This window comes from Lissotriton helveticus, chromosome 5_1 (genome assembly GCF_964261635.1).
Source record: "Lissotriton helveticus chromosome 5_1, aLisHel1.1, whole genome shotgun sequence".
NCBI lineage: Eukaryota > Metazoa > Chordata > Amphibia > Caudata > Salamandridae > Lissotriton > Lissotriton helveticus.
The window spans coordinates 47,599,233-47,611,015 of record NC_136065.1 but is presented as its reverse complement, the minus strand read 5'-3'; the positions used below and the strand labels follow the sequence as shown (position 1 = coordinate 47,611,015).

The 11,783-nt window shown below is 46.1% G+C and overlaps 1 protein-coding gene across 1 annotated transcript in view; it reads right to left on the bottom strand.

Moving 5' to 3' along the window:
• Window positions 1-786: 786 nt before the first annotated feature.
• LOC144754115 (butyrophilin subfamily 1 member A1-like) overlaps window positions 787-11,783 on the bottom strand; it is a 588,580-nt gene continuing 577,583 nt past the window's right edge. The window contains exon 16 of the mRNA XM_078641681.1: window positions 787-1,985. Coding sequence (XP_078497807.1) covers window positions 1,471-1,985 — 515 coding nt within the window. The 3' untranslated portion in view covers window positions 787-1,470. The remainder of the gene's footprint in view (window positions 1,986-11,783) is intronic.

Genomic DNA, 11,783 nt, shown 5'->3' with positions numbered 1-11,783 from the left:
GCGCCAAGAGCAATAGTGCGAGCGCGCAGTATAATGAATAGATTTTAAAAATTAAAACAACAATGCGGCAATAGGTACAGCAGCGCGCAATGGTCAAGAAAGTCTGACCTGTCGATAGGGGAGCTCTGCTTTTATGCACTACCAGGCGCAAGAGTCCTGTAGTGCGATCACCTGCCTGCTGCAAAGAACATGTGCTTGTGTTTGCTGTGATTTTTGAGGCAACAATAAAAATGTAAAGTTAACTTTGGAAATTAATGTTCCTGCCGGAGACAAATCGGAGTTTTATCTAGTGGCTGTTTCCACTGATGCTAAAGTTTCGCAGAGGATTAAGATGCCTGCTGCAAAGAGCATTTCCTTGTGTGTTCAGAGGCTTTCAGGTGACAGTAAAAATGTAAATATAACTTTGGTGATTAAGGTTCCTGCGTGAGAGAGAAGGAAGTTGTATCTAGTGGCTGTATCCTTGAAGGAGTATGTGGGAAGGTGCGGGGTGTACAGCGGAACTAGATTTCACTTTACTAAAAAGTGTTGGAAGAGTTTATTTGGTAATGGGGAGGAGGAGTTTGTGAGGCAATTGGTGGGTGAGTCCAGAGTCTGTCCCTTTGGGGTAGAATTAGTTTTTTTTTAATTGTACTTCATAGGGAACAGTACATTTCAGAGATTAAAAAAAAAAGTTGCTAGCTCATTGCAAGGAGTGACGGTGGGTTCTGGGAAATGGCCGCCAATCAATGTGGTTAGGGATTTAAAAATTTGGAAACACAAACAGTAAAGTTACCGACAGGCCGGTAGTTTCGTTGTTTTCAATCGATATTTTACTATTATAAACATGTTAGATTGGGCCATGGGGCCGTGCATATTACATTTACCCATGTTGCCCTTTCAATAGTTTGCAGACAAGCATTATTAATCTAATTATAATTTGTGATTTTTGTTGTATAGATGCATATGCCACCCACATGCACCCCAGCACACTACCCACATGCATCCCACCAAAACACACCACAGCATGCCACTGCCCCACGTCACTGCACTAGACACCAAGTTTGTAGTACAGAGCACAGCAGCCACACTGCTGCACAACATACCTTAGAAACATTGTCAAAGCCAATAGTCTGGCTAAAGACTAAAGGTCTGAAAGGCGAGACCTATTGGCTATGCCAATGCTTGTTTGATTCTGCAGAGACTTTATCATATGTTACATGATGTTTGCTGCATGATTCACGGCAAACATTGTCTGGCCTTGTTTTAAAAATGTACAAGGAAAGAGATACATAGTTTCAGGTGAGGCTTCTGGTTGTCATGGAAACAGGTGAGAGGGTCATTGTGAAGAAGTGTTCTTGGAATGTTGGTGTTTAAACTGGGGATGACAGTTGAGGGGGAGGGAGGGGGGGGCTCACACCAGCCCTAGCTCCACTCTTCCCTTGTAGCGGGGGGTGGGAGGGAAGGATGAGGGTCTGAAGCTCCCTGCAGCTCTCACACCAGCCTCAGCTCCGCTTCTCCCCAGAGATGGAAGTACGGGAAGAGCCTCTGCGTGAAGGGGGCCGGCGGGAAGGAGTAAAGAAGCTCCATGGAGTCAGCATTGTACAGAGACAGCCGCCCCCCCTCGTAGTCCAGATACACCCCCAGCTTCAGGGGCTTCTCACGAGGGGACAGAGGGGTCTTAGGGGAGGTGAGAGCCCAGTACTGACCATTCCACCCCCACAGAGCCCAGACTCCCCCCTCAGGTGACCATGTGAAGTCTTCCTTCCTGTTCACAGACTCTGCTGCGACCCCGACATGCCACCATGTCCCCTCCTGCAGCGGCTGCACCTCCCAGTAATGTCTGCCGGAGGTGAACCCCTCGCTCCCCAGCACGCAGGGCCAGAGGTAGGTGAATCTCTTGGGGGTGTCCGGCAGGGTCTGTTCTGTGTACGTCCGTCTCACTCGTCTCCCCCCCTCAGACAGGAGGAGCTCAGGATGAGCCGTGTCAGGATCCAGAGTCACCATCACTGCAGAGAAGAGATTCACAATTAGAGATTTAAAGACACAAAGAAAGGCTGTAATTACTGCTTCTGTTTTACATATGATGAATTTACACCACATCTGGAAAGAGCACGCGGCTCTAGAGAGCACTAGACTGCTCACTACACTAAAGCGCGCAGCGCTAGACTGCTCACTACACTAAAGCGCACAGCACTAGACTGATCACTACACTAAAGCGTGCAGCACTAGACAGCTCACTACACTAAAGAGCGCAGCACTACACCGCTCACTACACTAAAGCGCGCATTCATCCAGAGCACACACTACACCAAACAGCACTACATAGAGAGGACATTCTACTGCACACGACACTGCACCATTTTACACACACTGCTCGCAGTCACTACACTGCAGCGTGCATTCATTTACAGCACACGCTACACCAATCAGCACTAAATAGACAGGAAATTCTACTTAACACCACACTTCATCACACAGCATATTACACACACACACACACAGTGCTCACTGCACTACTCACTACACTGCACCATACAGTGCAGCAGGTAGGACACTGTACTAGCTACTCCAAAGTATGCTGTACTAGTCAGTACACTGGATTAGATGGCACAGAGTAACAAAGAAACTCCAAGGTATACAGTACTACTCAGTACAGCGCATTAGATGGTACAGAGTGACAGAGCCACTACAAGGAAAAACAACTATTCAGTACACTGTATTAGATTGGCCAGAGTGAGAGAGCTGCTCGAGGTATACAGGACTATTCAGTACATTAGAAAGTACGGAGTGACAGAGCTACTAGAAGGACTATTGTACTAGTCAGTACATTGCAATAGGTGTCACAAAGTGACAGAGCTACTAGAAGTGTACTGTACTAGTCATTACACTCCATTAGATGGTACTGAGTGACAGGGCTACTCAAAAGGCATCTCTTTCTAGTCAGTACACTGCAAATATGGCTCTGAGTGACACAGCTACTTGAAGGTTCACTGTACTAGTTAGTACACTGCATTAGAAGATACAGAGTGACAGAGCTACTCCAAATTATATAGTACTAGTCAGTACACTGCATTGGATGGTGAAGAGTAAGAGAACTACTAAAAGGTAACAGTACTAGTCGGTAGCCTGCAATAGAAATAGATCGTACTAAGTGAAAACGCTACTCAAAAGTGTACTGTACTAGTCAGTGCACTGTGATATATGAAAGAGAGTAACAGTTACTATAAAGTATACAGTACTAGGCACTTCTCTGCATTGGATGGTGCAGGGTAGGAGAGCTACTAGAAGGTTTACAGTACTAGTCAGTGTACTGTATTAGATGAAAGAGAGAAACAGAGGTACTGAAGTGTACTGTACTATTCAGTACACTACATAAGAAGGTACGGAGTGACAAAGCTACTAGACAGCATATTGTACTAGGCAGTACACTGGAATAGATGTCACAAAGTGACAGAGGTACTAGAAGGTATACAGTGCTAGTCAATACTCTGCATGAGATGGCACAGAGTGAGATAGGTACTACAAGTGTACTGTACTAGTCAATATACTGCATTAGATGGTACAGAGTGACAGAGGTACTAGAAATGTACAGTAATAGTCAGTACACTGCATTAGTAGGTAATGAGGGACAGGGCTACCAGAAGGTCCACTGCACTAGTCAGTAGAGAGCTTTAGATGGTACAGAGTGACAGACCTACTCCAAGGTCTACGGTACTAATCAGTACATTGCAATACATGTCACAGAGTAACAGAGCTACTACAAGGAAAATAGTACTAGTCAGTACACTGGGTTATATTGTACAGAGTGAGAGAGTTGCCAGAAGGTATACAGTACTATTCAGTACACTGCATGAGATGGCACAGAGTAAAAGAGGTACTAGAAGTGTAATGTACTAGTTAATACACTGCATTAGATGGTACGGAGTGACAGAGCTACTAGAAGGTATCCAGTACTAGTCAGTACACTTCATTTCATGTCACAGAGTGTCAGAGGTGCTAGAAGTATACAGTACTAGTCAGTACACTCCATTAGGACGTATTTTACTAGACAGAACACCACATTAGATGGTACAGAGTGATAGCTCTACTCCAAGGTATACAGTACTAGGCACTTTTCTGCATTGGATGGTGCAGAGTAGGAGAAGTACTAGAAGGTATACAGCAATACGTGTAAACAAAGAGAGAGTGAGGGTAAAGAATCGCTCTTCAACCCCTACTAACTACATTCAAACAACAAAAGAGTGATCAAGAGTGTACGTTTGAACCAAACTATAGGTTATACTTCCCAAGAAGATTAAGTGGCGGAAGACAAACAAAAGAGGTGGGGAAGGATTAGTGAGGGGACAACTACCAGTTTAGTATGAAGAACCCTCACTCACCGACCTGGTCGGTGACATGCTTCATCATAGGGTTCCCACCAGGTCGACTGAATGTCTGCCCGGTGTGCTTCAACACCTGATGTTACAGCGGAGCTGGTTTTTGTGTTTGTGAATGGTGCAAGAAAAGGGTTTGCGTGGTGTTAAAAGAAAGCAGTCTGTGTCTCAAAAAATATTTTATTCAGGGACCAGATTGCATTCGTTAAAAACAGTGGGGCGGACGCCAAATGGTGATAAGTTTGAACCAGTAGTGTCCTTAATGTGAAAAAGTGTTGGTCGACATGTTTCTGCTCAATTTGGCTAGGTCAGCCGAGCATTCTTCAGGACCAGTAAGTACCCCGGGCGGTATACACTCGCTAAGGTGTATCCTAACCTCAGGGTATGTTAAATCAATGAACCAGACTCACGGTTTGGTTGACCGTCTGGAATTTCCCCAGCGTCCAATACCCTGGGAAGAACAGAAAGGTAAAATACAGCGCGCAGTAACATCAAAGTTAGTCTATTGTTTCCGACGTGGTAAATGCATACACACGCTTACTCTCAATAACGTGGGTTGTTGCTGTGCCATCCTCCACCTTTAACAGAACCTCAATGTGCTATCTTTGTGGTTAAAGTAACTTCAACTTTTTATAGTTTATCAACAACGGAAACATTGCGTGGTGTGGCATGCAAAGATACTTATTTGAGCATGCATTCATAAGACTCATAGTTTAGTGGTTGCTAGGGCAGTGCTCATTAGAGCTATGGGCCTGTCAACTGGTTTCATGTGATCAAACAGTGTGGGCCCCTAAATACTCAATTGAGTATTAGCCGCACCCCGAAACGGAAGCAGCCACCGTAGTATGGAAAAAAGGTTATGTATTAATTGCTCTGAGAATCTCACATGTCACAGCGAAATGTCCCGCTCCCGTGGGCTAACGGCAGGGGTTTAGTTTTCCCGTCAGGTATTTTGCTGTGGCAGCAGTCAAAAATCAAGAGGAAGTTGTTAATCATTGACCCAGCCCATGTTATATCTGAATACGTTGGTTAAGAATTTATCGGCGAATGACCTGAGGGCTGGTATCTAAGTGTGTCATGATCCAGCTAGGTCATCTCATCGTGTGTATCGACCCACTGAAATGATTGTCAACAAAGCCTAGGGAAAGCGTTCGTCGGGAACTATGCCTGATTAGAACCCTCCGTTATCAATGACGTAACTAAAGGCCTCACGCAGCCTGTTAGGGAGTGCGAGATACATGAATGAGGCATCCATAAAAATGGTAGAACTGACCAAAAATGCGTCCCCAGGTTGTCCTTGTTAGGGTGCTAAAAAGTAAGGTGGATCCCCACCCCCATTTTACCCACACTTGATAATGGCCCATTGTGGCAATCTGATTTGCCGATTGCATAATAAAATAAATTAAAATTAAAACTTCCCTCCGGGAAGTTCATCATCATCATCGAACCATTTTATTCGGTTAAATTAAAACCATAAAAGTACAGCACAAACATACAAACATATAAGTGCAAAAATACAAAATACAGACCAACAATATAATGTAATGTAATCAGGCCACAACAGTCTACGTGCAAAAGGTGCAATACAGTACTGGTCAAATAAAGTGCATTTTAGGGCAAAAGTGACAGTGCATCCCAAAAATTCAATATACACATCATAAAAATTTCGACCATAATTAAAATAGTTTAGAAAAGATTAAAAAGCAAGTAATCTAAAACCCCGTTAATTATGGGCTTTCCTCACGGCTATTCCTCAGTCTAACAGCTGCCACAAGAAAACTGGCTATATAAAAAATCTCATTAGGATCATTTAATAACTGTAAGTACAATAAGGCTGGCTTTACTTGAATAAAACCCTTTCTTTTTAGTATTGGGAATAGGAACCTCTTTCTGATCTCACTATAAAAGTCACAAAACATTATGAGGTGCATTGTATCCTGAACTGAGAAGTTATCGCAGGTACAGGGCCCTAACTCTTTCAGTCTGCACCACCCCTTTGAGTTTCCTAGAGAGAGGTAAATGAAATTAAAACGAAAACGTATTAAAAGCATACGGTGAAAAGGCCTAGTAACGATTTTTAATTAGGGTTCCAGCGTGGGTGAAGTCTTTAAAAGGTAATGTGCTTTTACCGTTACTTTTGTCAACTCCAATTCTTCTCGTTGTACGGCCCATAAATTTAAAAGCTGTTTTTTCACCCAGCTAGAATCTGTTCTTGTAATTTTCTCAGGGTCTTCAAAAAGGTCATGTCGGCCAACTGTTGCCAAAGTTTCCTTTACGTAAACAAGCCACCTAATCTTATGTACATGATCCAAAATGAGACAATCCCTGATTAGTCTATGATTAAGTTCTAATTCAGGATTAAGCCATAATTTAAGCCAGAAAATAACTGGAGCCAGCCTAGGTCTATCTGTTATATAGCCCATCCCCAATTCCTGATGAACAGCATAGGTAGGTGTTGACTGGGGGACCGATAATACTCCCCGCAGAAATGTATTCTCCTCTGTCTGTAATCCCTCCATGGGTCTGCACCCCCAAATCGAAGAACCATATGTGGCGATTGCAATACATTTTGATTTATAAATGTTCAACAGTGCCTCTACAGGTTTGGCCCCCAGCCGTTTTGAGAACCCATTTACTGCCGCAATTGCCCTAACCACACCATTAGCCTTAATTTTATGTTGAGCAGCCCATGTACCATTCTCCTCGAAAAGAACCCCCAGGTACATAAAAGAGGTTACCCTGGTAACTTCGGAGCCTTCGCAATAAAAAGGCCTGCAATTTCTTTTACTCTGGCGACCTATACTCATCACATGTGATTTAGCTATGTTTACCCTTAAATCCAATAATTTCATAACATTTCCAAATCCCTCTAGCAGCTTCTGTAGGCCGACTGATGTGCACGTATCAAGACAGCATCTTCAGCATACAGAAGCACAGGGCAACGCTCCTGACCAATTTTAGGGACATCTAAACTAGCTACATCAAAAAAACTTGCCTGAATTATTAATATAAAGAGTAAAAAGTAATGGAGCTAAAATGCAACCTTGTCGGACTCCACTACCAGAACTAAAGTGCCTAGTGCAATTACCATCTTGATCAATCTGCACCCATGCAGAAAGGTTCTGATGCAGGTCAGCTAAAAAATAAACAAGACTCTTTTCCATCCCCATCTCTAGAAGAACCTGCCAGAGCTTTGACCTGTATACCAGGTCAAAAGCTGACGATAAATCCATAAACGCCAGCGTGAGTATTCCCCCTTTGGCTAAGGTGTATTTACCAATTAACAGGGATAAGTTAAGACACTGGTCTTGGGTCCCCCTGTCACTTCCAAAACCGTATTGAAAATTCGATACTACCTTATTCTCGTCTAACCATCCCGTCAATTTTCCTAAGACCACCCTCCCCAGAACCTTTACAGCAGAATCGATTAGGGAGATCGGTCTGTAACATCGGGCATCTCCTCTACTACCTTTTTTAAAAATGGGAACTATAATAGATGTAGCCCAAGAAGGTGGATGGTTTCCCTTTGCTGTAGTATTAAAGATTTTAGTCAGAACTTCTGCCTAAAAAACGTGATACGTTTTGTATAAATCGGCTGGAACAACCATCTGGGCCTGGCGCCTTATTACTGGACATAGCCTTAATGGCCAGTACTACTTCCTCCGCATTAAAACTCAAAGGCGAGGTTGAGTCTCTTGAGACAGCACAGGGTACAAAATCTGTAGATGGGGGAGTCTCGTATATAGCCTCAAAATGTGCTAACTACTGTATTTCGGTGGTGTTACATTCAGCCACAGTATTACCACTATCAGAGAAAAAGGGCTTATTGACGATTTCCCAAAAACTGCGACTATTTTTTAGAACGTCAACCGACATCAAGGCCTCCCAGGCTTCCTTTCTGATATCATTCTTCCTGGCTCTTACAACTAACTTGTAATCCTTTCTGAGTATGGCCAATTTAATCCTATTTTGTGGGATCTGTTTTATAGCACTCATTAACTTACTATGTGCCCGTGAACATGTAGTATCAAACCATTTCTCTGCCATTTGTTGCACCATTTTTACCGGGGCCGTTAGATTCAAGGATATTTGTTTACAGATGGCTGTAAAGGCCTCAATAACCGCTGTGCCTTCAGATGTTACATCTAAACATACATTCAACATGTCATTTACCAACAAGAAAAGTGTATCCAAAAAAATCTCAGGAATAATCTTAGTCCATTTCAGCCTTCTACCCTGATCAGTCGGTTTAATACTGACCTCCACCCGGGTGCCGTTGCGCTGTGGGGAGAGGTGCTGACCCCTCTTTTGGAGGATCTAGTGGGTCATTTGGCGACCCGAGGAGAGCCGAGGAGAGTGTGTTGCCAGGGCAACTCGGCGCTTTGTACCTGACCCCCGCCCTTGTGTTTCCGGCGTTGGTGGTGGTACGAAGGACCACAAGTACCATCAGACCCGTGCCTGCCCTGCCTCCCGGACTCACCTACAGCTTGTCAGCTCCCGCCTGCCAGCGCTTTGAAGACCTTGCTGCACCCGCTGGCGCGGGTGCCGCTGTGCTGTGGGAGAGGTGCTGACCCCGCTTTTGGATGGATCTAGTGGGTCATTTGGCGACCCGAGGAGAGTGTCTTGCCGGGGCAGCGCTACGCTTTGTACCTGACCCCCGCCCTTGTGTTTCCAGCGTTGGTGGTGGTACGAAGGACCACAAGTACCATCAGCCCCATGCCTGCCCTGCCTCCCGGACTCACCTGCAGCTTGTCAGCTCCCACCTGCCAGAGCTTTAAAGACCTTGCCGCACCCGCTGGCGCGGGTGCCGCTGCGCTGTGGGGAGAGGTGCTGACCCCACTTTTGGACGGATCTAGTGGGTCATTTGGCGACCCGAGGGGAGTGTGTTACCGGGGTAGCTCGACGCTTTGTACCTAATCCCCGCCCTTGTGTTTCCGGCGTTGGTGGTGGTACGAAGGACCACAAGTACCATCAGCCCCGTGCCTGCCCTGCCTGCCGGACTCACCTGCAGCTTGTCAGCTCCCGGCTGCCAGCATCAAGGCCCCTCCCTGTTTTTTATTTAGCCAGAGAGATCCCGCGTAGCGCGGGACGCGCGCGGCGAGCCCCGGGCAAAGCCCGGGACAAGGGCGGGACCGTCTGTGGCTGTCCGGGGTCGAACAAGGCCAGGCTGGGCCATTTCTCTTTCGTTTTCTCCAAACTAGACTGGTACACATTTGACAAGTGGAGAAGTGTGGCTCAGGGGTTAGAGGCAGCAGACCCGGAAACTGAGATCGGTCCTGGACCAGGGTTCAATTCCCCGCCTCGGCGGGTCTTGGGCTAAAAATTCCACGGACTCGATAATTCTCGCCCCGGTGCCTCCTCGACTCACGGGTTCACACTCTGCGACTCTGGGCAATAGCTTGCTTAATCTCCACAACGGCCCCTCGCGGCGGGATGCCTGACTTTCACCTTGTGGATACCCTGCTATCTCACAGGGGAATACCAGGAAGGGTTCCCTAAGCAAGCGCCGGGACACCCACTGCGGGTAGCTGTGCGCTATATAAGCTCAACTACATTTACATTTACATTTACTTAACACGCCCCATGGGCACCCATTTTAAATGTTTTTCATTTCCTTTTTACTATTGCTGTTTTTAGCTTGTGGTCAAAGTTTGCTCCTATTTCTATTTGGTTTAGTAACTAAGGTCTTATCATTATCGTGCCAGTCATTATAGTGACTGTTTTTTTTTTTTATATATATTTTTTTCTTTTTAGTTGACTTCATCATCACTGCCCTAACCAGTTTTTATTTTTATTGATGCTCTGTAGGGCCCTTTCCCACCATTAATACACGAGCATCATGGGTAAATTTAGCAAGGCCACTGCAGCACGGCCAATGACCAGACAGTTAGCAGCAGCCAACCAACCTATTCCAACGCTCACAGCCATCGATAAGATGCTTCAACAAACAATTGGAGTTGTTGCTACAGCTATTGAAAACACGGAGAGACGACTCTCTCTAACCCCGGCGTTCGCTCCAACTCAAGCCTTAGGGGACACCTCTGAAGCCCTGATAAATCCCTCTGATTCTGTTTCATTCCTTATGTCCTTTGCTGACCTACCCTGCGCCCAACCCGCCCCTGAAGACCCCATCCCCTTAGTAGATGCACCGCCCCACATATCCCCAGGTGTGAAAAAGGCCCCCAAACGCCAAACTAGGCGAAGTAAGACGCATTCTGCATGTAACTTGGGGAAAAAAATCTACTCCAGCCAGTGTTGCTCCACATGAGGAGTTCAGTCCTTCTGGACCTCCACTGTGGGCAACACACTTGCTAACTGATCTCCAGGCTCACCTAGAACAGTGTATAGCTTCTCACTTTAAAACACTTTCCTCTAGGATAGATAGACTGGCTTCCTTCATCAACTATAAAAAAGGCACCCAATGTCCCAGATAATCCTGAGATAAGTGTAGGTCATGGCTCATGCTCGTCTACTACTACTTTATCTACCGCCATTGCTTCGGCTATTCCACCCCAACCTTTGATCGCCATCCAGACTAAGAAGTCTACCATACCAGTATGCTAGGAGCACTAACACATTTTCTATTGCCCCGGGGAGGACAGATGCTAGTATGCAACCCCTGCCGATATCCACCGCGCTTCCACTCTCAGCAGGGCACCCTCATAATCCCCTTTTCTCCCCTGAAACTACAGACGCTAGCCATTGCTTGCAGCTCCCCCCCCCGAGGCAGTACCGTACGTGGTGGTGCTGACAGGTGTTCCACCATTGACCAGTGCACGAGGTGAAACCCATTCTGAGCTCAAGAATAAGGTAATTCATTGGCTATCTAGGTATCGCCCCCTTAAGGGACGCGCTCAGGGGGAGATTCTCCTTTCACGCAGAGTTAACTGGTTGGGGAATAGACCAAAAGACATTGAGGGTGACTGTATTGTGGTGAATTTTAGGGATCCCTCTGCTGTTAGGTATCTCTTGGGGTTTAGTGGGCCAGCTCTCCCAGGTACCATTAATACCCACCACCTGGGATACTTCTACTGCCAAAGTTTGGCCTCTGCAACTCTGTACGAACCGCCCCTGCCTTAATGCAACACCTTCCTTGAGTACAATATCCCAGTGGCAAACAGATTTAGGGCTCTGCGTTCTGTGGGTTGACTACCTTCTGTTGCCCCCACTACGGACTCACCTACTGCTCCTTCTCCTGCGCAGGGCACACCCATCAATGTTGGGCAGGAGCTAGTTATCCCGACAAAGCCAACATCTACCCCCTCTGGCGCTGTCCCAGGACCATCGGAACACCGTCCCTCTTTGATAGCGTCTTGGAACGTAGCCGGTTTGGGGTCAAAGCTCAAAAACCCTGAGTGGGGGGAGTTGGTGGACAATTACGATCTCTGTTTATTTCAGGAGACCTGGCTCCTGTCTGCTCCAATTAGGGCG